Below are 27,849 nucleotides of genomic sequence, written 5' to 3' on the forward strand. Positions count from 1 at the left end.
CATCTTTGCTTTTCAGCACGTTAAAGAGGTCTTTTGCAGCAGATTTGTCCAGTGCAACGCATCTTTTGATTTTTTTTTCCACTTCTTTTAAAATTGTGCTTTAAGTGAAAGTTTACAGTTCAAGTCAGTTTCTCCTACAAAAATGTATACACATGTTATGTGACCCTAGTTGCTCTCCCCGCAATGTGACAGCACACTCCTCCTCTCCACCCTGTATTTCCCGTGTCCAAGCAACCAGCTCCTATCCCCCTCTGCCTTCTCATCTGGCCTCCAGACAGGAGCTGCGCACATAGTCTTGAGTGTCTACTTGAGCTAAGAAGCTCACTCCTCAGCAGTATCATTTTATGTCTTGTACTCCAGTTTAATCTTTGAAGAGTTCACTTTGGGAATAGTTTTAGTTTTGGGCTAACAGAGTCTGGGGACCATGACCTGTGGGGTCCCTCCAGTCTCAGTTAGACCATTAAGTCTGGTCTTTTTACTAGAATTCGAGGTCTGCATCTCCCTTTTCTCCTGCCCCAGCAGGGAATTTCTGTTGTGTTCGCTGTCTGGGCAGTCATTGGTGCTAGCCAGACACTATCTAGTTCTTCCAGTTTCAGGCTGATAGAGTCTCTGGCTTATGTGACCCTTTCTGTCTCATATTTTCCTTGTGTTTTTGGCGTTCTTCATTCTCCTTTGCTCCAGATTTGTTGAGAACAATTGATGCATCTTAGATAGCTGCATGCTAGCTTTTAAGACCCCAGACGCCACTCACCAAAGTGGGATGCAGAATATTTTCTTAATATACTTTTGTTATACTAGTTGACCTAGATGTCCCCTGAAACCATGGTCCCCAGAACCCTGCCCCTGTGACTCTGTACCTCAAAGTGTTTGGTTGTATTCAGGAAACTTCTTAGCTTTTGGTTTAGTCCAGTTGTGCTGACTTCCCCTGTATTGTATGTTGTCCTTCCCTTCACCTAAAATAATTCTTATTTACTATCTAATTAGTGAATACCCTCTCCCTCCCTCCCCACTCTCATAACCATCAAAGAATGTTTTCTTGTCTGTTTAAACCTTTTCGTGAGTTCTTATAATAGTGGTCTCATATAATATTCGTCCTCTTGCAACTCACTGATTTCACCCAACATAATGCCTTCCAGATTCCTCCCTGTTATGAGATATTTCATGGATTCATGATTGTTCTTTATCGATGCATAGTATTCCATTGTGTGAATACACCATAATTTGTTTCTCCATTCATCCATTAATGGGCACCTTGGTTGTTTCCATCTTTTTGCTATTTTAAACAGTGCTGCAATAAACATGGTGTGCATCTATCTGTTTGTGTGAGGGCTCTAATTTCTCTAGGAATCCCAAGGAGTGGGATTGCTGGATCATATGGCAGTTCTGTTTCTAGCTTTTTAAGGAAAAGCTAAATTGATTTCCAAAGTGGTTGTACAATTTTACATTCCCACCAGCAGTGTATAAGTGTTCCAGTCTCTCCACAACCTCTCCAATATTTATTGTGTTTTTTTGGATTAATGCCAGCCTTGTTGGGGTGAGATGGTATCTTACTGTAGTTTTGATTCGCATTTCTCTAATGGCTAAGATTGTGAGCATTCCCTCATGTATCTGTTAGCCGCCTGAATATCTTCTTTGGTGAAGTGCCTGTTCATATCCTTTACCCATTTTTCTACTGGGTTATTTGTCTTTTTCTTGTTGAGATTTTGTAGTATCTTATAGATTTTATACATTTTAGAGATTAGACACTGATTTTTCACATTTGTCATAGCCAAAAACTTTTTCCCAGTCTGTAGGTTGTCATTTTACTCTTTTGGTGAAGTCTTTGGATAAGCATAGTTGTTTGATTTTTAGGAGCACCCAGTTTTCTAGTTTCTCTTCCGGTGTTTGTGGATTGTTAGTAATGTTTTGTATATTGTTTATGCCATGTATTAGGGTTCCTAGCATTGTCCTTATTTTTTCTTCCATAGACTTTATATATTTAGGTCTTTGATCCATTTTGAGTTGGTTTCTGTGCATGGCGTGAGGTATGGGTCTTTTTTCTTTTTTTTGCAGATGGATATCCAGTTATGCCAGCACGATTTGTTAAAAAAAAAAAAAAAAAGAGGCTGTATTTTCCCCAATTTAAGGGCTTTGGAATTTTGTCAAATATCAGCTGCTCGTAGGTGGATGAATTGATGTCTGGATTCTCAATTCTGTTCCACTGGTCTATGTATCTGTTGTTGCACAGGTACCAGGCTGTTTTGACTACTGTGGTGGTATAATAGGTTCTAAAATCAGGGAATGTGAGGCCTCCCACTTTGTTATTTTTCAGTAATACTTTACTTATCTGGGACCTCTTCCCTTTCCATATCAAGTTGGTGATTTGTTTCTCCATCTCATTAAAAAATTCAACTGGAATTTGGATCAGGATTGCATTGTATCTATAGATCGCTTTAGGTAGAATAGATGTTTTCACAATGTTGCGTCTTCCTATCCATGAACAAGGTATGTTTTTCCACTTACGTAGGTCTCTCTTGGTTTCTTGCACTAGTGTCTTATAGTTTTCTTTGTATAGGTCTTTTACATCTCTGGTTAGACTTATTCCTAAGTAGTTTATCTTCTTGGGGACTATCGGAAATAGTATTGATTTGTCGATTTCCTCTTTGACATTCTATTTATCAGTGCAGAGGAATCCACCCGGTTTTTGTATGTTTATCTTGTATCCTGATACTCTGATGAACTCTTCCGTTAAGTGCAGTAGTTTTCTTGAGGTTTCTTTAGGGTTTTCTGTGTATAAGATCATATCATCTCCAAATAGAGATACTTTTACTTATTTTTCTAGCCTAATTACTCTGGCTAGGACCTCCAGCACAATGTTGAATAAGAGTGGTGATAAAGGGCATCCTTGTCTGGTTCCTGTTCTCTGGGGGAATGCTTTCAGACTCTCCATTTAAGATTATGTTGGCTGTTGCCTTTGTATAAATGTCCTTTGTTATGTTGAGGAATTTCCCTTCTATCCCTATTTTGCTCAGAGTTTTTATCATGAATGGGTGTTGGACTTTGTCAAATGCCTTTTCTGCATCAATTGATAAAATCATGTGTTTCTTGCCTTTTGTTTTATTTATGTGATGGATTACATCGATTGTTTTTCTAAAGTTAAACCATCCCTGCATACCTGGTATGAATCCCCCTTGGTCATGGTGAATTTTTTTTTTTTTTTGATATGTTGTTGAATTCTGTTGGCTAGAATTTTGTTGATGATATTTGCATCTAAGTTCATGAGGGATATTTATCTGTAATTTTCTTTCTTTGTGGTGTCTTTACTTGGTTTTGGTATCAGGGTTGTGCTGGCTTCATAGAATGAGTTTGGGAGTATTCTATCTTTTTCTATGCTCTGAAATACCTTTAGTAGTAGTGGTGTTAACTCTTCTCTGAAAGTTTGGTAGAATTCCCCAGTGAAGCCATCAGGGCCAAGGCTTTTTTCTTTGTTGGGAGTATTTTAATTGACTTTTCAATCTCTTCTTTTGTTATAAGTTTATTTAGTTGTTCTATCTGTTTGTATTAGTTTAGGTAGGTAGTATGTTTCTAGAAATTTGTCCATTTCCTCTAGGTTTTCCAATTCGTTAGAGTATAATTTTTCATAGTATTCTGTTATGATTCTTTTATTTTCAATTGGATCTGTTGTGTTATCACCCATCTCATTTCTTATTTGACTTATTTGCTTCCTCTCCTGTTTTTCTTTTGTCAGTTTGGCCAATGTTTTATCAAGTTTCTGGATCTTTTCAAAGAACCACCTTTTGATCTTGTTAACTGTTTCAATTGTTTTTTTGTTCTCTATTTCATTTAATTCTGCTGTAATTATTATTTACTTTCTTCTGGTGCCCAAAGGCTTCTTTCACTGATCTTCTTCTATTTGTTCAAGTTGTAGGGATAATTCTTTGATTTTGGCCCTTTATTCTTTTTGGATGTGTGCATTTATTGCTATAAATTGACCTCTGAGTACTGCTTTTGCTGTGTTCCAAAGGTTCTGGTAGGAAGTGTTTTCACTATGAATTTCTTTATTCCATCCCTAATATCTTCTGTAACCCAGTAGTTTTTGAGCAAGGTGTGGTTCAGTTTCCATATGTTTGATTTTTTATTTTCATTGCTTTTTCTGTTATGGATTTCTACTTTTATGGTTTTATGGTCAGAAATGATGCTTTGTAATATTTTGATGTTTGGATTCTGTTAAAGCTTGCTTTATGACCTAATATGTGGTCTATTCTGGAGGACGTTCCATGTGCTTTGGAAAAGAAAGTATACTTGGCTGCTTTTGGGTGGAATGTTCTGTGTAAGTCTACAAGGTCAAGCTGGTTGATTGTGCAATTAACATCTTCTGTGTCTTTATCGAGCTTCTTTCTGGAAGTTTTGTCCTTCTCCAAAAGCGGTGTGTTGAAGACTTCTACTATTATTATGGAGCTGTCTATCTCTCTTTTCAATGCTGTTAGAGTTTGTTTCATGCATTTTGGAGCCCTGTCATTGGGTGCATAAATATTTATTATGTTTATGTCCTTCTGATATATTGACCCTTTAATAGTCATATAAAGTCCTTCCTTATCCTTTGTGGTGGATTTGACTTTAAAGTCTATATTGTCAGATATTAATATTGCCACTGCTGCTTTTTTTTTGATTGTCGTTTGCTTGATATATTTTTTTCATCCTTTGAGTTTTAGCTTGTTTGTGTCTTTAAGTCTAAGGTGTGTCTCTTGTAGGTAGCATATAGACGGATCATTTTTTTTTATCCATTCCGCCACTCTCTGTCTCTTTATTGGTGCATTTAGTCCATTTACATTCAGCATGATTATGGATAGGTATGAGTTTAGTGCTGTCATTTTGATGTCTTTTGTGTTGTTGTTTCTTTTTTCCACTTAATTTTCTGTGCTGAGTAGTTTTTCTTTATATATTGTCTTTTCCTCTTTTTCATTGCTGTTGCTTTTGTACTTGCAGAGTCTTTTTTTTTTTTTTTTTGCCTGCTGGTTTGTTTTTTATTTTCATGTGTACGAATGTTAGTTTCTTTTGTGGTTACCTTAATATTTATCCCTATTTTTCTAAGTTTAAACCAAACTTTTATTTCTTTATATCACCTTGACTTCCTCTCCATATGAAAGATCTATGACCACATTTTTTAGTCCCTCTTTTTTGATTTAATGTCATCTTTTACATAATGATGTCTCTGTTTCCCTGTTTTGAGTGTTTTAGCTTTATTTTTGTGATTTTATGATATCTGGTTGCTCTGTCCTGTGTTCTAGTCTTGGGTTATTATCTGATGTTATTGATTTTCTAACTGGAGGCCTCCCTTTAGCATTTCTTGTAATTTTGGTTTGTTTTTTTCAATTTACCTAAACTTCTGTTTACCTGGAAATGTCCTAATTTCACCTTCATATTTGAGAGGCAGTTTTGCTAGATATATGATTCTTGGCTGGCAATTTTTCTTCTTCAATGCTTTATATATGTCATCCCATTGCCTTCTCGCCTGCATGGTTTCTGCTGAGTAGTCTGAGCTTATTCTTATTGACTCTCCTTTGTAGGGGATTTTTCTTTTATCCCTAGATGCTCTTAAAATTCTCTGTCTTTGGTTTTGGCAAATTTGATTATAATACGCCTTGGTGACTTTCTTTTGAGATCTACCTTGTGTGGGGTTCGATGACCATCTTCGATAAATATCTTCTCCTCTTTCGAGATATCAGGGAAGATTTCTGCCAACAAACCTTCAACAATTCTCTCTGTATTATTTGTTATCCGTATGTGCTGGTACTCCACTCACTCATATGTTATTTCTCTTGATAGAGTCCCACATAATTCTTAGGGTTTCTTCATTTTTTAAAATTCTTTTACCTGATTCTTTTCTCAAATATCTTGGTGTCAAGTGATTTATCTTCAGTCTCACTAATTCTGACTTCCATTGCCTCTATTCTGCTCCTCTGACTTTTTATTGAGTTGTCTAATTCTGAAATTTTATTGTTAACCTTCTGAATTTGTTTGCTGTCTCTCTATGGATTCTTGCAGCCTATTTTTTTTTTTTTTATTAAATTTGTTATTATGGCCTTCTCTAATCTTCTTAAGTTCCTCTAATACTATCTCTGTGCGTTCCTTGGCTTGTTCTGCATTTTGCCTGATCTCCTTCCTGATGTCTTGAAAAGTTCTGTATATTAATCTTTTGTGTTCTACCTCAGGTAGTACCAGGAAGTTCTCTTCATCCAGATTTCTTGATTCTTTGTTTTGGGAGCTTGCTGAAGCCATCGTGGTCTGCCTCTTTTTGTGATTTGATGTTGATTGCTGTCTCAGAGCCATCAATAAGCTATTGTATTTATTAATTTTATGTTTGCTTACTATGTCCTAGCTTTTTGTTTTGTTTTGTTTTGATATGCCCAAATAGGCGCTCGAGCAAGCTAGTTTGTTATTGGTGCCTTGAAGCTCTAACATCCTGTAACCAGGTGGTTAGAGTTGTTACTAGGTATGTGAGCCCAGGAGTACTTTCACTTTTCTTATATGAATTCAGCTCAGGTGTCCAGGTAGTCAGTCGCCAAGTGTGTGGTGCAGGCTCTTACCTACAGTCCTAGGCGAGCAGGGGTGATTGGTGTAGGCACAGGTATCTGGCTGCAGGGCAGGGGACTGACAACTGTCCCTGAGTGTCTGTGAAGAAAGTGTGTCCCTGTTCCCTAGAGTGCCTAGGTGGGTGGGTTTTGCAGCCAGACTATGAACACTCAATGCTGTTGGCTATAAGGACTGGGAGGCACCACTTATCCTTGAAGCCCTATTGAGGGTGGCTAGGTGGCATTGTTGGAGCCACCAGTCCTCAGGCCCCTGATATGGGTAGGTGAGGATTCTGCTTAATAGGCAGAGCTGTGTCAAATGTCACGAACCTGCCTGTCTACCATATAGCTGAAACAGTTGAAGTTAGACTTCAGGTATAACCCCTGTTGTACTGTGCTAATGAGGGTCTATGCTGCTGAAATGGGCCCACACAGGTCTATGCAGGGGGGAAAGTGTTCAAAGTCCATGGACCACTTATGCCTGTGCCTAGGCAAAGGAACTGTTTCTGCCCTGAGTTCCTAGCTTAGGTGAGCTGGCAGATTATTTTTTCCCTGTTCATTAATTTTTCCCTTTTCCAAGGGCAGGAGGATGACTCAGCAGGCACAACAGATCTTATTTCCAGCCCAGGGAAAGCAATTATCACTGAATCCAGCTGGGGACCCAGTGCAGCGCGGGGAGTGGTCAGTTAAATGAAAGAGTTTTTTTTTTTTTTCCCCCAAAGGGGTGTTTTTTGGTCCACATGGTAATTTAGATATAAGTGCTTATGCCAAGAGCACTGCTCTTCGCTGACCCCAGAGGCATGAGTGAACTCTCCGCAGCTCAGTCTCTCTGGATGTAGAAAATGTGTCCCAAATGCCACTACTTGTCTCACGTTGCTAGCGCCACATCAGTGGATCTGGCCTGCAGGGTGCCGTTTCCTGCCAGGTCAGGTCCGGCAGCTCCTCGCTGCTTCTAAACCATCTCTCCCTTCCCCTGCTGCTCAGCCCAATTCCTCAACTTTGAATTTGATGTTCAGGGCTCCTGGATTGTCATATATAATGGATTCATTTTTTTTTTTTAGGTCTTTGTTGTGAGAGGGACCACCAGAAGCATCTGACTACTCTACCATCTTGGTCTCACCTCCCATCTTTTGATCCTTGACTGCTGCTTCTGTGGGTGTTGATTGTGGATCCAAGTAAAATGAAATCCTTGAAACTTCAATCTTTTCTGCATTTATCATGATGCTGCTTATTGATCTAATTGTGAGGATTTTTGTTTTCTTTATGTGGTGGTAAAATCCATACTGAAGGCTGTGGTCTTTGATCTTCATCAGTAAGTGCTTCAAGTCCTCTTCACTTTCAGCAAGCAAGGTTGTGTCCTCTGCATAATGCAAGTTGTTAATGTGCCTTGCTCCAACCCTGATGCCCCATTCTTCTTCTGGTAGTCCAGCTTCTCAGATTATTGGCTCAGCATACAGATTGAATAAGTATGGTGAAAGGATACAACCTTGACAGACACCTTTCCTGGCTTTAAACCATGCAGTATTCCCTTGTTCTGTTTGAACAACTGCCTCTTAATCTATGTACAGGTTCCTCATGAGCACAATTAAGTGTGCCAGGGTTTACATTCTTTGAAATGTTAGCCATTTGTTATGAACCACACAGTCGAATGCCTTTGCATAGTCAATAAAACAAAGGTAAACATCTTTCTGGTATTCTCTGCTTTTAGCCAGGATGCATCTGACATCAGCTATGATATCCCTCATTTCACGTCCTCTTCTGAATCTGGCTTGAATTTTTGGAAGTTCCTTGTCAATATATTGCTGCAACTGTTTTTGAATGATCTTCAGCAAAATTTTACTTTCATGTTATTGTTTGATAATTTCCGCATTTGGTTGGATCACCTTTCTTTGGAATGGACACAACAAACATGGATCTCTTCCAGTTGGTTGGCCATGTAGCTGTCTTCCCAAATCTCTTGGCATAGATGAGTGAGCACATCGAGTGCTACATTTGTTTGTTGAAACATCTCAATTGATATTCTGTCAATCCCTACAGTCTTGTTTTTCCCTAATGCCTTCAGTGCAGCTTGGGTTTCTTCCTTCAGTACCATCGGTTCCTGATCAGATGCTACTTCCTGAAATGGTTGAACATTGACTAATTCTTTTTGGTATAGTGACCCTGTGTATTCCTTCCATCTTCGTTTGATGCTTCCTGTGTGGTTTAATATTTTCCCCATAGAATCCTTCAATATTGCAACTCAAGGCTTGAGTTTTTTCTTTAGTTCTTTCAGCTTGAGAAATACCTGACATATTCTTCCCTTTTGGTTGTCTAATTCCAGGTCTTTGCACATGTCATTATAATACTTTATCATCTCGAGCTGCCCTTTGAAATCTTCTGTTCAGTTCTTTTATTTCATCATTTCTTCCTTTCACTTTAGTTACTTGACATTCAACAGCAGCTTTCAGAGTCTCTTCTGACATCCATTTTGGTCTTTTCTTTCTTGTCTTGTTTTTTTTAAAAACCTCTTGCTTTCTTTGTGTATGATATCCTTGATTGTGTATGATATCATTCCACAACTCATCTGGTCTTGGATCATTAGTGTTCAATGCATCTATTCTTGAGATGGTCTCTAAATTCAGGTGGAATATACTCAAGGTCGTACTTTGGCTCTCATGGACTTGTTCTAATTTTTTTCAGTTTCAACTTGAAATTGCTTATGAGTAATTGATGGTCTATTCTGCAGTAGGCCTCTAGCCTTGTTCTGACTGATAATATTGAGCATTTCCATCACCTCTTTCTACAGGTGTAGTCAATTTTATTCCTGTGTATTTCACCTGACCAGGTCCACACATATAGTTGCTATTTATGTTGGTGAAAAAAGGTATTTGCAATGAAGAAGTCATTGATCTTGCAAAATTCTATCAGGTGATCTCCAGCATCGTTACTGTCTCCAAGGGCATATTTTCCAACTACTGAACCTTCTTTGTCTCCAACTTTCTTATTCCAATCACCAGTAATTATCAATGTATACTGATTGCATGTTCAGTCAATTTCAGACTGCAGAAGTTGGTAAAAATCTTCCATTTATTCATTTTTGGCCTTAGTGGTTGGTGTCTAAATTTAAATAATAGTTGTATTAACTGGTCTTCCTTGTAAAACCCATTGCCATCGAGTCGATTCCAACTCATAGCAACTCAAAGGACAGAGTAGGACTACCCCATAGGGTTTCCAAAGAGCACTTAATGGATTCTAAATGCAGACCTTTTGGCTAGCAGCAGTAGCTCTTAACCACTACACCATCAGAGTTTCCATTAGGTGTATGGATATTATCCTATCACTGACAGCACTGTGCTTCAGGATTGATCCTGACATGCTCTTTTTAACAGTGAATGCAACACCACTCCTCTTCAAGCTATCGTTCCCAGTATAGTAGACCGTATGATCATCCAATTCAAAATGGCCAATTGCAGCCCATTTCAGCTCAGTAATGCCTAGGATATCTATGTTTATGCACTCCATTTCCTTTTTGATGATCCGATTTTCCTAGATTAATACTTTGTACCTTCCACATTCCAATTGTTAACGGATTTTGAGTCATTCTACATCAGCAAATGAAGGTCTTGAAAGCTTGACTCCATCCATGTCATTAAGGTTGATTTCTACTTTCAGGAGGCAGCTCTTCCCCATTCGTATTTTGAGTACCTTCCAACCTGAGGGGCTTATCTTCTGGAGACAATCTTCCACTGCTATTCATAAAGTTTTTACTTGCTAATTCTTTTCAGAAGTAGACTGCTGGGTCCTTCTTCCTAGTCTGTCTTAGTCTGGAAGCTCAGCTGAGACCTGTCTTCCATGAGTGACTTTGGTGTTATTTGAATACTGGTGACGTAGCTTCCAGCATCGCAGCAACATGCAAGGCCCCACAGTAGGGCAAACTGACAGACATGTGGGGGTGGAGAACTAAACAATATAATTAATAAGTTAGCTCTAATTGATGTTTATCAAACTAGAGTGTCCCTTCTCTACCCCAGAAGTGATTTACTTAGGACAGCAATATGCCTAGCTGAAAGTCTATATTTTTCCAGCCTTTTTTGCCTCTAGATATGACCATGGAACCAATGAGATATAAGTAGAAGTAGAGAGCTCTGGGAAGTCTCCTTGAAGAGTAAGAGGTAGACCCTTTCCTTTCCTTTCCTTCCTCATCCAGAAAAAATGGATATGATGACTTAGCTTTAGTATCATCTTGGGCAATGAAAACAAGGACTTGTGAACAGTGAATATGAAAGATCTGGGGTTTCTAACAACTTTGTGAAGCTACCATGCCAGCCCTGTACTGCCTAACTCTACACTTTATTTTTTTTCTGGAGAACAAAATCCTTATGTATTTATGCTATTATCGTGTGTACCTATATATATATCTGTGGAGCCCTGGTGGTGCAGTGGTTAAGAGCTACAGCTGCTAACCAAAAGGTCAGCAGTTGGAATCCACCAGCCACTCCTTGGAAACCCTATGGGGCAGTTCTACTCTATCCTATAGAATTGCTATGAGTCAGAAGCTACTCTACAGCAATGGGTTTGGTGTATATATAGAGACAGATGATAGATAGACAGACAGACAGACAGATAGATACACATATATCCTTGTATCTAATCCAAACAGATAAAAACTTAAAAGCAAAGAATGCCCAAAGAACATTCACCAAAATTGAATGTATATTTTAAGACACACACATACTCAAACCAAATTCAAAGAAGAGATGGAGGTATTAGCCTAAAGCCAGAAAAGGGCCATCCCTTCCTCTGAGACTAGAGGGAGACAAGGTAAGTTTATGAATGTAGAGGCAGAGTCAAGAGTGTCCCCCTTTCCCATTGTTTCAATTTTTTCTGTTAAATTGGAGTCAGAAATGTTTAAAAGATGGGAAGGAAGTGGAGGTTAGAGAGATTTGCATATTTAAAATACCACTGCAGCATAAGAGAGGAAGTTGAAAGGAACAGGCAAGATTATCGGTGTTTTGGGGTTTTCTGTTTTGTTTTACTTCGTATCAAAGAACCACAGGTTCATTTCAGCTAGTTCTGACATGTATAAAGGGAAAAATAAATGGTTGAGAGGCTCATTAAATAGGAGAGGCGGCCTAGACACACAGGAAGAAAAACACCCCCTGTCAACTTCATTAGGGCTTGAAGCTAAGGAGGAAGAAGCAGGTTTGTATGCCTCAGCTAATATGTGTGTGCAAACCAGACCCTTATATATCAAGGACCAAAAACCTCTAATTCTAGGGAAAAAGTCAAAGCAAATTTGCAACCCATGGTCAAATTAAGCTTGAAGTTAAAGTAAACTGTTTTGAATTATTCAGAATCCCCTAATTTGTGTCTAGATGTATCAGTAAATTAGTACTACCTTAAATATTTTTGCTAATTTAACAGGGAAAAAAAAAACAGTTACATGAGAAGCTAAACAAGAACTTCAACTCACCTAAAGGGTAATTTGTGAGGCTGAAGAGAAGAACATCACCACCTGGCTGTAGATTCGTGGTAACAGTTAGTAATAAAATGGCCAGTCTCTGCCATTGACATCATACATTCTAACAGAAACCAAGAGCCCTGGCCAAACCTAATAACAACAACAAAAAAAAGCTTAAGCTTTTTTTAAAAGAGAATAACAGAAAATTTCCTTTAGGAGGATGATCCAGATTTAAGATTAATATAATAAATATAATAAAATAAAATAAAATAATAATATAATATATAATATAATATAATATAATATAATATAATATAATATAATATAATATAATATAATATAATATAATATAATATAATATAATATAATATAATATAATATAATATAATATAATATAATATAATATAATATAATATAATATAATATAATATAATATAATATACAGTACAAAAACCCTGTCTACAAAATTCTTGAGATATGATATATTGCCTCTGCTAAATATCTCTAGTATCAAGAAGCTTATTCTCTGGACATCACAGGTCATTAGAAATTTTGAGGTTAAATTTGAAATGTTTTGTGTCCTCCAACCAGCAAATCTAATTTTACAATCTAATGCAGCATTGAAAAATCCTATATCTTCTCCAGCCTGACTTCAAATATATGTCTCCATTTAGCTCTTTTCTGTTATAAATACATCATCATCTTCAATTGACTTGATTTCCAGGTCCCTTAATCCTACCTTCTAGGTCTTCCAGACATGCCTTGAGTTGTAAACATCTATTTTTAATGTAGTGTATACGTAACCAAAACCAAAAAACCAAATTCATTGCCATTGAGTCGATTCCGCCTCATAGCAGCCCTGTAGAGCAGAGTGGAATTGCCATACAGAATTTCCAAGGGGGAACTGGTAGATTTGAGCTGCCAGCCTTTTGATTAGCAACTGAGCTCTTAACCACTATGCCTCTAGATACGCTTTGATTTGTCAACACACATTTTTAATGCAGTGTATATATTTATGTATTTATAAATAAGTAAAGCCAACTATCTCATAGGTGGAGCCCTGGGGGTGCAGTGGTTGAGAGCTCGGCTGCTAAACAAAAGGTCAGCAGTTCGAACCCACCAGGCCTTCCTTGGAAACTCTATGGGGCAGTTCTACTCTGTCCTGTAGGGTCACTATGAGTCGTAATATACTCCACGGCAACAGGTTTAGTTTGGTATCCCACAGGTAGATTACCAGCAGAGTATAGGTACTTCTATTAACACTTGCCATGTTTACCTTACAGCTTTTAGTAAATGCATACACTTCAGTTCATATATTTCAGTCACAATTATTCCTGAATAACTATGTTTTGTGGTAATGAGTAAACTAAGTGTTAGGATAGACCTGGTAGATTTAAGGGCTATTTACTTCTGAAGGTATCCCTAAAACCTCAGCTAACTCACTGTTGCTGCTCCACAAACTTCCACTAGCTACCTACTGATCTGATAAGGGAAGAGGGCAATAAAAGATTAACTTCATGTCTTCTTTGAACCAAAAAATAGTTTATTTTAATAAGTAAAATGTGTCTGCCTTGAGCATTGTGTTCTTTTAAAGAATCATCTATGTGAGAGCACATTGACAACAGCAACTTGAAAGGTTAGATGAGAAGATTAGGATGCAGTAAGTTTAAGTCAATGGTGGTAGAATAATTTGGAGAAGGATGATGAGAATGTTTGCACAACTTGAAGAATGTAATCAGTCACTGAATTGTACGTGTAGAAATTGTTGAAATAGTGTATGGCTGTGCATATTTGCACCAAAAAAAAAAAACCCTGTAAAAAAAAAAAATTAACTTCATGATAACTATGAAAAAGAGACAGTAAAACATAAATTTGATGGCAAATTCTGGTTCTCAGACCAGACTCCATGGTGATTCAGTGTCACACAGCAGAGGAGCTCTAGTTGGATCTATATATGCAGCTCTTTGAACTGAGGGTGAAGAATCCAAAGACAGCCTGTCAGTCTCCCTTGACTTTAGATGTTATAATAAAGCAAATAAGGGTTTTTCTGGTGACAAAAATTTATTGAAACTTTTCTCTGGGAAGCGTGGGGAGATGGGGGTTAAACATTGTTTATGGCAGTAGCAATATATGCAGCAATAATAGAATCACATGTAAGCTGTAGTAACATAGGGTCATACTACTTAGGGAAAGGTAACTGTCTTAGTTATCTAGTGCTGCTATAACAGAAATACAACTGGATGGCTTTAACAAAGAGAAGTTTATTCTCTCAGAGTTTAGGAGGCTAGAAGTTCTAATTCAAGGTACCAACTCTAGGGGAAGGCTTTCTCTCTCTGTTTGCTCTGGGGGAAGGCCCTCATCATCAATCTTCCCCTGGTTTAGGAGCTTCTTCATGCAGGAGCCCCAGGTCCAAAGAACGTGCTCGGCTCCTGGCGCTGCTTTCTTGGTGGTGTGAGATCCTCACGTCTCTCTGCTCGCTTCTCTTTTTTATATCTGAAAAAAGATTGACTCAAAATACAACCTAATCTTATAGATTGAGTCCTGCCTAATAAACGTAACTGCCTCTAATCCTGCCTTATTAACATCATAGAGGTAGGATTTATAACACATAGGAAAATCACATCAGATGACAAAATGGTAGACAATCACACAGTACTGGGAATCATGGCCTAGCCAGGTTGATACACATTTTGTCATAACAGTAACTCTGACCAAAAGTTTAACAAGGTTCATATCAATGCAGCTCATAAATACCTGTTAATAAAATGGGCATCTACCATCATAAATATTTTCAGTTTGGCTTCTTACTCTGTTCACATTTCTCAGGATAGCATATGTGCCTGTATGAACACGTTATACAGAAGGATCCCAAAATATTTTTACTAATAACACAGAAAAAGAAACATTCAATATGTATACTATTTCAGCTAACACATAAAAGGCTACAGGTGAAAATCTATATGAAATAAACAGTACGTTAAAAAAGATATTTTATCAGAAAGGCAAATCATTCTTAACCAATTTATTTCTGCTTATGATTAAAATCAGCTTTGTAATGTTTGTTTTTATTTTCCAGGGACTTTGAAGGCAACTATATCCATAATTTAAGAAATGTGACTTTCATTTCCTGCAGTAGTTTAACTGTTTTGTAAGTAATGTCCTATCCTTTCCAAGTAATGTTATATCCCTTTACAAGCAAAGTGAGTCATTTATGTGGACAGAAGCCAGCATGAACACCCATAGAAATTCTCAACTTGAAGTTTTTAGAAAGTGAAGTATACAGTCAAAACCTTTGAAGTTCAAACCAAGCGGTACCACAGATTCACAACAATATATGAATTACCACAATGGCACTCTATTGTCTGAGACCCATTTTAATGAAAAAAAATTTTTTTTCATCGAATATCAAGCACCTGTTCTTGGATTTCAGTTTGAGAAGCACTAAATTAAAGTGTTAGGCTTTAAGAATATTTGTCTTTTGCAATTATTACTGCAAAGATCAAGTTTTTCTTTATAATAATGAAAAAATGAAATATAATCAAAATGGAGGAAAAATGCTGCAGAATTCTCAGACCTCCAGAGACATGACTGTGAACACCAGGATAAACCTTAGAGTAATTCCCCTTTGCCTCGCTGGCACCTTTTAAATGCACATTCCATGAAAACAAAGAAAGCTAGATATTCCTTCGATATAAAAATACAACTGCCTCATTCCTGCTTATTTTCCCAGAACAATATTTTTTAAACTGTGGGTTGCAACTCACGAGAGATGAAAGCAATATAGCAAGATCAATTTAGTATGTCCTGACTAGCTCTTTTTTAGATGAAATAGAATAGAATTGAGTTGAGTACAAAGTATCAGAGTGCATTGCAAATGATAAAGATGTTGTTTCATGACCCTTGGGTAGTGTGAGTGTGTGTATGTTACGTCCTGATGTAAAATGAATTCTTTATTGGGGGTTGCCTTTGAAAATGCTGGGAAACCGCCATTCTAGGGTACGTAGGACCCTGTGTATACGCAATGCAGTAGCTATCACTGTTACAGCAATCTAGTTTCTCCAACATGCCCCCCATTCCGGTGGGTTCAAAGCTACTGAAAAGTTTGAGCTCTTCTGCTGACAGAGTTCAGTAATCTTCAGATGCAGGGTGCCTTATGCCAGTCATGCCAAATAGCTCGTGTTATGAGTGAATAACATGAGGAATGTAATTAATGTCACTGAACTGTACATGTTAAGATGGTTGAAATGGCAAATGTTTTATATATAAATTTATATATTTACCACAGTAAAAAAAAAAAAAACCTCATGCTAATTCCCGGAAGGAAACCCAGTTGTGCCTTAAGGGCACAGATTAAATATATACCTGAAAAAATCAGGATTTATTTTGGGTTCTACTCATATTCATTTTTAAGGAAATCTCTGTATGAAGAAATCATTTGTGTTCTATATGTACATGTTTAAATATCTTTAAATAGGCATAAAATTTCAGCAGCAATACATAGAAAATGATTAATAGTAGCTTGCTCTTGGAAGTCAGACTGAAAATTTTGGAGTAAAAATTGGTGTCTTCTCTTTATATACTTCTGTGTGATGTGAATTGTTGTTCTTGAGTTTTGTTTGTTTTTTTTTTTTTTTTTTACAATAAGCATGTATTATTGTGTAATAAAAATAATGTTAAGTACATTTTTCACCTTAAAAAAAAAAAAAAGAAGAAAAAAGAAATCACTTGGCTTCCTCTCGGCAGATGCATGCGCTTTTCCGGTGCAGGGCCAGAGAGGAGGTGGTAATGGTTTGGAGTGCTGAGTGGAATTAAGTACCTAAGGATGGGACAAGGCCAACTTCCAGAGTGTTGAAAATATTTACAGAATTAGAAACCCGTTAAAACTTTTCTATGAATTTGTCCTTTATACTAAAAACCCAAACCAAACCCACTGCCATTGAGTCGATTCTGACTCATAGCGATCCTATAGGACAGAGTGGAACTGCTCCATAGAGTTTCCAAGGAGCACCTGGTGGATTCAAACTGCCGACCTTTTGGTTAGCAGCTGTGGCACTTAACCACTAAGCCACCAGGGTTTCCATCCTTTATACTAGTGCAGAAATAAACTGTCGAGGGTTACAGTATGATTCAACACCCCAAACTAGAGATTTTCTGAATCAGTCCAGCTTAGATTAGACTTCACCAGGCAGCTCCACCCTGAATCACATCAACTAACAAATGTGTATGCATGCTACAGCGTGTGCGGTAGGCAGTTTGCTAGATAGGCATGTGCTATGCTGACAGAAAAGGTGACTCGAAAACAGCTCCCAATCAGTTGCATGATATTCAGTCTATATTCACAAGAATTGTGGTTTTCATTATTTCCTTTCCCAAGCTTTTCCTTATGCACTTAACAATTTGAATTGTATTTTATTGTTATCACCATTAAAAGATTTGGGAAATTTAAGATGAAAATTAAATTGGATCATTTTCCATACTGGTTCAAAGTATCTTGACGTGAAAAATGTACTATAAATAATTATCTTTGTTTTTGCAGACTATTAATCATTTCCCTAACAACTCATTATCTGTTAACTCAAGAAGTTACAATGTGCTTTTTTTACACTTTCAGGATAATGAGGAAAAATAAAATTAATCACTTAAATGAAAATACTTTTGCATCTCTCCAGAAACTAGATGAATTGTAAGTTTGATTAAACATATATCATTAAGGTTTCTTGCTCTACTGCTTTATTTCATATTTGTTATGCATATACGCTTCCATACATTTAAGAAATATTAATAGTCTCCTTTTTCCCAAGTATTATTTATGTCGTCCTTGGCTGATGGGGTCACCATGAGTCAGAACCGACTCAACGACAACTGGTGGTGGTAGACTACAAAGGAATTCAGATATCTTACGCTAATATACATAAAAGAAAAATATAAAATAAATATTTGAGGGAAGTAGGGTAAAGGAAGCACAGATACGGGGAAAGAATAGAGCCAGAGTAAAATTTATGTATAAAACACATCCTACTCCACTCTGTCCCACTGCTAGAGAGGGACAACAAATTTGTCTTTAAGCTCCCCAGAGGCTTAGGATTCAGAGACAAGACAAAAGGGCACCCCCCTGCTGATTCTGAAACCAAAGGATAACCTTTCTCCTGGATTCTTAAGGAAATCAGAAACTGCCATGGATAATATCCCTCCCTGTAATAATGGAAGCGATCATTCAAACACCTATTTTTATAATGTCCATTTTTAAGATCAGTGATGTAATGTCAAAGGGCATTAAAACAATTCTAGGATGAAACAAAACCATGTGGTCCAAGTATATAAAAAGGCCCAAGTAAAAAAAAAAAAAAAAGTATATATAGTACATAATTATTAGGACCTTCATTTGCTAATGTAAGCATGACTGAAAAGAGAAGAAACAGCTGCAAACATCCATTCGTAATTAGAATGTGGGATGTACGAAGTATGAATCCAGGAAAATTGGAAACCATCAAAAATGAAATGGAACCCATAAATATCGATATCTTGGCATTAGCGAACTGAAATGGACTACTATTGGCCATTTTGAATCAGAAAATCATACAGTCTACTGTGCCAGGGATGACAAACTGAAGAGGAATGGCATTGTACTCATCATCAAAAAGAACATTTCAAGATCTATTCTGAAGTTCAGTGCTGTTAGTGATAGGATAATATTCATATACCTACAAGGAAGACCAGTTAATACAACTATTATTCAAATTTATGAACCAGCCACTAAGGCCAAAGATGAAGAAATAAAATTTTTACCAACTTTTGCAGTCTGAAATTGATCAAACACGCAATCAGGATGCATTGATAGTTACTGGTGATCAGAATGAGAAAGTTGGAAGCAACAGAGTCGTTAGTTGGAGAATATGGCCTTGGTGATAGAAATGATGCCAGAGATCGCATGATAGAATTTTGCAACACCAATGACTTCTTCATTGCAAATACGTTTTTTCAACAACATAAATGGCAACTCTACATGTGGACTTCTCAGATGGAATACACAGAAACCAAATCAACTACATCTGTGGAAAGAGACAATGGAAAAGCTCAATGTCATAAGTCAGAACGAGGCCAGGGGCAGCCTGCATAATAAACCTTTAATCGTTCATATGTGAGTTCAACTTGAAGCTGAAGAAAATTAGAACAAGTCCACGAGACCCAAACCCCGAATTTAGAGACATCTCAAGAATAGATCTAACACATTAAACACAATGACTGAAGACCAGGCGAGTTGTGGAATGACATCAAGGACATCATACACAAAGAAAGAAAAGACCAAAATGGATGTCAGAAAAGACTCTGAACCTTGCTCTTGAACAAGCAAACGGGAGAAATAATGAAATAAAAGAACTGAAGATTTCAAAGGGCTCGAGAAGACAAGGTAAAGTATTGTAATGACATGTGCAAAGACCTGAAGTTAGAAAACCAAAAGGGAAAAACAGTCTAGGCATTTCTCAAGCTGAAAGAACTAATGAAAAAATTCAAGCCTCTACTTGGAATAGTTAAAGATTCTATGGGCAGAATATTGAATGATGCAGTAAGCATCAAAAGAAGTTAGAAGGAATACATAGAATCGTTATATCAAAAAGAATCACTTGACATTCAGCCATTTCAGGAGGCAGCATATGATCAAGAACTTATGGTGCTAAGGGAAGAAGTCCGAGCTCCACTGAAGACATTGGGGAAAAACAAGGCTCCAGGAACTGACAGAATATCAACTGAGATGTTTCAACAAACAAAGGCAGCACTGGAAGTGCTCAGTTGTCTTTGCCAAGGAATTCGGAAGACAGCTACCTGGCCAACCAACTGGAAGAGATCCATATTTATGCCCATTCCAAAGAAAGGTGATCCAACAGAATGCAGAAATTATCAAACAATATCATTAATATAACATAAAAGAAAAATTTTGCTGAAGATCATTCAAACTCAGTTTCAGCAATACATTGACAGGCAACTGCCAGAAATTCAACGTGGATTCAGAAGAGGATGTGGAATGAGAGATATCATTGCTGATGTCAGATGGATCCTGGCTGAAAGCAGAGAATACCAGAAAGCTGTTTACCTGTGATTTATTGACTATGCAAAGGCATTCCACTCTATGGATCATAACAAATTATGGATAACATCATGAAGAGTGGGAATTCCAGAACACAGTTGTGCTCATGAGGAACCTGTAAATAGACCAAGAGGCAGTCTTTCTAGCAGAACAAGGGGATACTGCATGGTTTAAAGTCAGAAAAGGTGTGCATCAGGGTTGTATACTTTCACCTTACCTATTCAATCTGTACGCTGAGCAAATATTCCAAGAAGCTGAAACATGAGGAAGAACAAGGCATCAGGATTGGAGGAAGACTCATTAAGCACCTGCAATATACAGATGACATAACCTTGCTTGCTGAAAGTGAAGGGGATTTGAAGCACTTACTGATGAAGATCAAAGACCACAGCCTTTAGTATGGATTATGCCTCAACATAAAGAAGACAAAAATCCTCACGACTGGACCAATAAGCAACATCACGATAAAGAGAGAGAAGATTCAAGTTGCCAATGCTTTCTTGTTACTTGGATCCACAATCAGCACCCATGGAGGCAGCAGTCAAGAGATCAAATGATGAATTGCATTGGACGAATGTGCTGCAAAAGACCTCTTCAAAGTGTTAAAAAGCAAAGACATCACCTTGAGGACTAAGGTGCACCTGACCCAAGCCATGGTGTTTTCAATTTCCTCATATGCATGTGAAAACTGGGCAATGAATAAGGAAGACCGAAGAAGAATTGATGCATTTGAATTACGGTGTTGGCGAAGAATATTGAATATACCACTGACTGCCAGAAGAATGAAGAAATCTGTCTTGGAGGAAGAACAGCCAGAGTGCTCCTTAGAAGGAAGGATTGTGAGACTTTGTCTCCTGTACTTTGGATATGTTATCAGGAGGGATCAGTCTCTAGAGAAGGGCATGATGCTTGGTAAAGTAGAGGGGCAGTGAAAAAGATGGAAGACACTCAATGAGATGGACTGACACAGTGGCTGAAACAATGGACTCAAGCATAACAACGATTGTGAGGATGGCACAAGACCAGGCAGTGTTTCGTTCTGTTGTTCATGGGGTCACTATGAGTCAGAACTGACTCCAGGGCACCTTACAACAACACTTGTTAGAATAAAATATAGAGAGAACAATAGGGAGTGTGTCTTTTGGCAATTTCTAATTTTTAGCATTATTCTTCTCAATTGAGTTTTTTGCTAAAGTTTGACTAACAATTAGTTTGATTTTGTGTTCTCTAGACAGAATCTGGATTTATTAAAAACCATTTTATAAAAATTAAAGGACATACCTATAGTGTTATGACACCTCACCTGGACACTGAGGCAGGTGGAGGGAATACATGTGCCACGAGCAAGAAAATTTCTCAGGAAAAGTTCTGTTCCAACACATCAATGAGCAAGCCGTTGAAACCTCAATATTTTTTCCATAAGGATTTTAGCCTAGAACATTTTGGGGGAGGCAGGAACAATAATCTACAACATCCACAGGAAAATATCAATAGAGATTAGAATCAAGCATCTGTGGCAACCAAAAAAACCCAGTTGTCAATGAATCGGCTCCAACTCATGGCAACCCCATGTGTGTCCGAGTAGAACTCTGCTCCATACGGGTTTCCATGGCTGATTTTTGGAAGTAGATCAGCAGGACTTTCTTCCAAGGTGCCTCCAGGTAGACTCGATTAGCAGCCAAGTAGGTAAATTATTTGCACTACCCAGGCACTCCTTTGTGGCAACAACTTCTGGTATATGACAACTGAATCATGTTATCAGTATATATTAAATTATTTTATTCTCAATAGTAGGGACAGGTGACCCAAAGGTATTACCCAGCCATTAAAATACACTTTCACCAAAAACTCAATATTATTAAAAAAAAAGAATCAGACAAGTGCACAGAGATGATATTCAAAGCCTTTTTTTGAAAAACAACCCAAATGTCAACAAAAAGGAATTGGTTAGTATTACTGAACATCCAAACAATGAAATAAGATACTTCCATTAAATAGTCTTGATGTATTAAGTAAAAATGCAAGCTACCTAACAAAATAGTTGACATGATCCTTTTAAAAATTATACATAGCACACACAACTGAACATAAACATCTATCTGGAAGGATATTATGAGGGTTTATGTTCATTTTGCTTGTCTATTTTTTGATTGGTCTTGGTCTACAATGTGGATGTTTTAATTTTTTAAATAAATAAATTTCATTCCCTTGAAAAAGTTACATAATTTAATCACACTTATAAAAAATAGGAAAAAATAAAATTTTTATTAAAGAAAGTAAAAATTATATTCATAACATATTAAAAAAATAAGTTTGTCAAGAGATTCATACTTTCCCTAGTTTTATCCAACTTGAAATCACTACCTGAACATCAGACAACAATTCCTCCACATCCTGACGTTCTTGGTGAAAGTTGCAGTTTTTACGTATCAGTAACCAGCAGTGAACATGCAACACAAATAGCTTAGTCAATAGCCAGCGCTAATCCAAGGAAAGATTAACAAAAATTGCAGAATGGGTTACCAGCGTCAGCAGTTAGTGCTGCCTAAAGCCTGCTTAATACCATATTAAACCCTAGCCTGAAAGAACAGACTTACAAGGACAAAAATGGCATGTTTTCTAAGAGGAGATAGTTTTTAATGGATAGATCTAGACCTAGAAAAAGAAGATGACTGTCCATTGAGAGAGGGTTTGATCTTAGCAGAAGAATTAATAAGAGCAAAAAAACTGTCAATAATCAGGATCCACTTGTCACAGAGGATTTCATATGTCACAGAGAAATTTAAGTAGTCCTGGTGGCAGAAAATCTTCATCATATGCTTGTTTTAATTTGTGCTTTTAAAATAAACTAGTTGATAATGAGGAACCCTGGCGGCTCAGTGGTTAACCATTTGTCTGGAGGTAATACGAATCCACCAGCCACTCCTTGGAAACCCTAGGAGGCAGTTCTACTCTGTCCTATAGGGTCACTGTGAGTTGGAATCGACTCCATGGCAATCGGTTTGGTTTTGGTTAGTTGATAATGAGGAACCCTGGTGATGCAAACGGTTAACCTCTTGGCTGCTAACCACAAAGGTAGCAGTTTAAACCTACCCAATGGCTTCACAAAACAAAACCCAGCAATCCACTTCCATAAAGATTACAGCCAAGAAAACCCTTTGGAGCAGATCTACTGTCACATGGGGTCACTGCGAGTCAAAAATGACTGGACAATACCTAACAACAACAAGTTAATTAAGAAGTAGGCCTCAAGTCTAAGTTTAGACCGACCTTCTTAAGCTAAAGCTGAGATAATGATCTTTTCCAATGTCACCTAGGATCTATCCTATTAAATGATTCGTGCTGTAAGAACTGTACCCCACAAGTGGCTCTGATAGCCAAAACCATGCATTCCCACCAGAAACTACTGACTGTGATATCTGAAGTTTTATTTTGATATTTGGATGTTCTGATGGGCAACTCTAAATCTATTTTGCATATCGCCTTTCTAACATGATCAATATTTTATTTGGTTTCCCATACAAAGAATTAGAATTGTGCCCTACTTTTACCTAAATATAGAGCAGATTGATTCGGTCTATCAATAGTCTTCTGACAGGGAATGGAAATAACAGCTAGTCCAAAACTAAGCTAGTTACATAAGTATGGAAGCAGTTTAAAGATAATGTTATGTGCAATATATGTTATACATGCTACAGTAGAAGTGTACAAAAGGAGTATATACGAGAACACAGGAAAGAACATGTAACCGCTCTAAGCATAAGCGGTCTCAGAAAGGAGCGACATTTGAGCAGAGTTTTGAAGGATGAATAGAGTTCGCCAGAAGGGCAAGGAGCAAAGTTTATTACAGACAGAGGGAAGCACCCATGTAAAAGCATAACCCAACCCCAGTGCCATCGAGTCAATTCCGACCCATAGCGACCCTACAGGACAGAGTAGAACTGCCCCACAGAGTTTCCAAGGACTCTGGAGGTTATAATACTGAGGTGCATTCAGGTAAAGTTCATTTTGACTGAGTAGAAAGTGGAAGGAAATGGGGCTGGAAAGATAAACAATGGCAAGATATTCAGATACTTAAAGGCTTTTTATGCCACACTCAGCAGTTTGGAGCCCTGGTGGTGTAGTGAAGAGCTCAGCTGCTAACCAAAAGGTCAGCAGTTCAAATCCACCAGCTACTCCTTGGAAATCCTATGGGGCAGTTCTACTCTGTTCTGTAAGGTCGCTAGGAGTCAGAACCAACTTGACGGCTCCTAACGAAAACAAGCAGCAGTTTTGATTTTATCTTCTAGGCAACAGTGAACTATTGAAAGATTTTAAGAAGAAAATGAAATGTTAGAAAGACTCATATGGTGGTTGAATGAAAATAACCAATTTGCCTAGGCAATTCTCCTATAAATATGTAAATAACATAAAATTAGTCTGAAGGTTCAGCTACCAGTATGAAAAAAAAAAAATTTACAGGGAAGTCATTTATAATATCAGATTATGTTAGCCACTTATTTTTAGTCTTAAAAACTCAATTTAAAATTATCTTGCCTTTCAAAATTGAATAACTTCAGTTTATAAGCATCCCAGTTTATGTAACAAGTAGGTCTGTCCTCCAGCCTCTCCTGTGGTAACTAATACAATCAGATAGGTAGGGAGGGTGGTTACCTTCCTCTTAGTATTTCTTGATCACCTCAGAGTGCTCAGAGATGTACACTCACTCCTCACTTATTGACATGGTTAGGTTCCAAAGGCCAGGTCATTATGCAAAAATCGGCATTATGCAGAAATATAGGATGATCATATCATTACATAACTGCCAAGTAATATCACTACATAACTGCCAAATTACATCATTACATAACTGCCAAATTGCATCATTACGTAACTGCCAAATCACATCATTACGTAACTGCCAAATTACATCACTGCATAAATTGCCAAATTACATCATTACATAACTGCCAAATTACATCATTATGTAACTGCCAAACCACTGAGTATCATGGCCCAGCCAAGATGACACATAACCTTTCATCAGAGCCAGTGTTACTCTCGCCTCACACCTCTGTGTTTATTACTGCCAGACATGCATCGTTAATGCACGAACTAGTCAGATAGTAGGTTTTTTACTATTACCGTAAATGTGAAATGTCAGATAACAAGACAATTGATAAGTGAGGAGCAGGTGTATAGCTTGAAACCTACTGAAACTTCATATTGTTTAGAAGCATCGGAGACTTTTCTCACAGAGTGATTAACATTGCTTCAAGGGCTGCTATTCTCAAATCTTCTTATAACCAAGGTACAAGGCCACACCATGTTAGGCGGCCCCACCTCTACTCATATATGCAAAGTATACTGCTCCTAGGAGTATGTGAGATCCTGTGTAGGCACATGTGAAATAATCCACTGCTTAATAATCATAATAAACCCAAGTAAAAGAAAAAAATTAAGACCCCAAAACATACTCCTACTTCAAGACAAATGGAGAGAGGCAAGGAAGGAAGGAAGGGACGGAGGGAGGGAGGGAGGGGGGGGAGGGAGGAAGGGAGGGAGGAGTATAACTCACCAATAGCATTATTAGAAAGTCATATAATGGCTTACTAGTGAATTTTAGAAAAATGAATAAAGTCTTCAGAAAATAATATGCCATGTTTGCCATTATTTCCCTAGGGATTTAGGAAATAATAAGATTGAAAATCTTCCACCACATGTGTTTAAGGACCTGAAGGACCTCTCACAATTGTAAGACTGATATCAGTTTCTCCACTTCATTTTTTTTGTGTGTGTATAACTCATTTTTCATTTTCAGTCTTCCTCTTTCCTTCTTTATGTAACCATCTCTCCACCTGCAGCTCCTTCCATCTCACCTGACCAATGCTCTAATGTACAATAAATGTCCTAAAATAAAGAAGTCCCGTTTAATCAATGATCTCATCAAAGATTTTGAAACTTTCTCCCTTTAAATTCAGCTGTGCTGTCACTCTGATCTATGACCGTTTTCCCTAGCTATAGCCTTTTTTTATTCCATCCCTTGCAAATCATTAGTAGGATATGTCACTCTTTGATATAAGATTTATTATAAAAACAATATTAGGTGTGATTCTGTTAATTCAAATTTTGACTAAGATTCTTTTTATTATATTTAAACCACTCTTGATTCCAGGCAAACTGTGAGGTAGGTGTGACTTCTCTCTGGGCACCCTCCCTTTCTCTCTGGGTACCCTCCCATCTCTCTGGTGGCCCTCCTGAGGGCCTTTGTGCTCATGTTGTCTGAGCTCTCCACCACAAACAGTCACAGAGTGCTTACTGAGAGCCAGCATGATTCTCTTCTATCCCTATTAACTCATTTAAATGTCCAATCAACACCATGAGACCAGGGCTATTATTACATTTTTTTGGATAATTAAATAAATAACCCAAAGTCAACGATACCCTTTCTCTTCACTCAGGCAATTTCTAGCAATGCTTTTTTTTTTTTTTTTAAACAGGAATCTTTCCTATAACCCAATCCAGAATATCCAAGGAGACCAATTTGATTATCTTGTCAAGCTCAAGTCTCTGTAAGTAAACACCTGAGGAGGTAGTTTTATCGTTAATAATTTTCAAAATACTAATAACGAGCCCTGGTGGTGCCATGCTTAAGCACTTGGATGCTGACCATTGGGGGAGAGCAGCTAGGAGTACATAACAAGGCATCTCTGTAAGTTTCTGTATGAGAAACTGACTTGATTTGTAAACTTCCACTTAAAGCACAATTTTAAAAAAAAAGAATACAGCCTTGGAAACCCCATGGGGTGGTTCTGCTCTGTCCTACAGGGTTACTATGAGAATCGACTCAGTGGCAACAGTTTTCTTTTTTTGTAAATACTAAGAGTTTATTTTTTATAAGCTCTTTCAAATCAGAAGCTTCCCATGATAAACTTTCTTCCCCAAAACAGTGCTTGCTGGACTATAAGAATAGACAACTATTATTTTTATTTTATGTACTTGTTGTTGTTAGGTGCTATCGAGTCAGTTCTGACTCATAGCGACCCTATGCACCGCAGAACAATAGCAGTGTTCTGCTGCTATTCATGAGGTTTTCACCAGCTAATGCTTTTCAAAAGTAGACTGCCGGGTCCTTCTTCCTAGTCTTAGTCTGGAAGCTTAGCTGAAACCCGTCCTCCATGGGTGACCCTACTGGTATCTGAATACTGGTGGAATAGCTTCCAGCATCACAGCAACACGCAACCCCCACAGTACGACAAACTGAGGGACGCATGGAGGTTTATGTACTTATAAACCAAAAATTAAGTAATAATGGTTCATTTTATAGTTTGCTATGTGTCACAAGCAACTTACATTGGTCTCTTTGCTTTGATCCTCTGCAGGCATCTTGCATGTTCATTCCTCAGTTAGCATAGGGTAACTAAGAATTGTTATAGGCACCCTTAACATAAGGTGGAACCGTCTAGATTATGCAAATCATTTAAAAATTCTATTAAGTACAAGAATTGCGTTAAAAAAGATAAGTGTCAGTTCACTCAATTTGTTTTCCGTTAATAGAATATTTTCTTAAAAAACATTTTATTATTATTTTAAAATTACTAGAAAAATTTTAAGGATATAAAATATCTCCCACCTATTGTAATATCATGCAAAACATAATGCTTCTTTATTTATTCCACAAATACATAGTCACTATGTTGCCACATCAGGATTGGAGGGAGACTCATTAAAAATGTTTAATATGCACATGACACAACCTTGCTTGCTAAAAATAAAGACAACCTCAAGCACTTAAT

At 37.5% G+C, this 27,849-nt stretch overlaps 1 protein-coding gene across 1 annotated transcript in view; it reads left to right on the forward strand.

Annotated features, from left to right (window-relative positions):
- Positions 1 to 27,849, forward strand: part of RXFP1 (relaxin family peptide receptor 1) — a 115,076-nt gene that overhangs the window by 63,290 nt on the left and 23,937 nt on the right. The window contains exons 11-14 of the mRNA XM_064296157.1: positions 15,068 to 15,139; positions 17,603 to 17,674; positions 25,736 to 25,807; positions 26,554 to 26,625. Coding sequence (XP_064152227.1) covers positions 15,068 to 15,139; positions 17,603 to 17,674; positions 25,736 to 25,807; positions 26,554 to 26,625 — 288 coding nt within the window. The remainder of the gene's footprint in view (positions 1 to 15,067; positions 15,140 to 17,602; positions 17,675 to 25,735; positions 25,808 to 26,553; positions 26,626 to 27,849) is intronic.

Source organism: Loxodonta africana, chromosome 13 (assembly GCF_030014295.1).
Source record: "Loxodonta africana isolate mLoxAfr1 chromosome 13, mLoxAfr1.hap2, whole genome shotgun sequence".
Taxonomy (NCBI): Eukaryota; Metazoa; Chordata; class Mammalia; order Proboscidea; family Elephantidae; genus Loxodonta; species Loxodonta africana.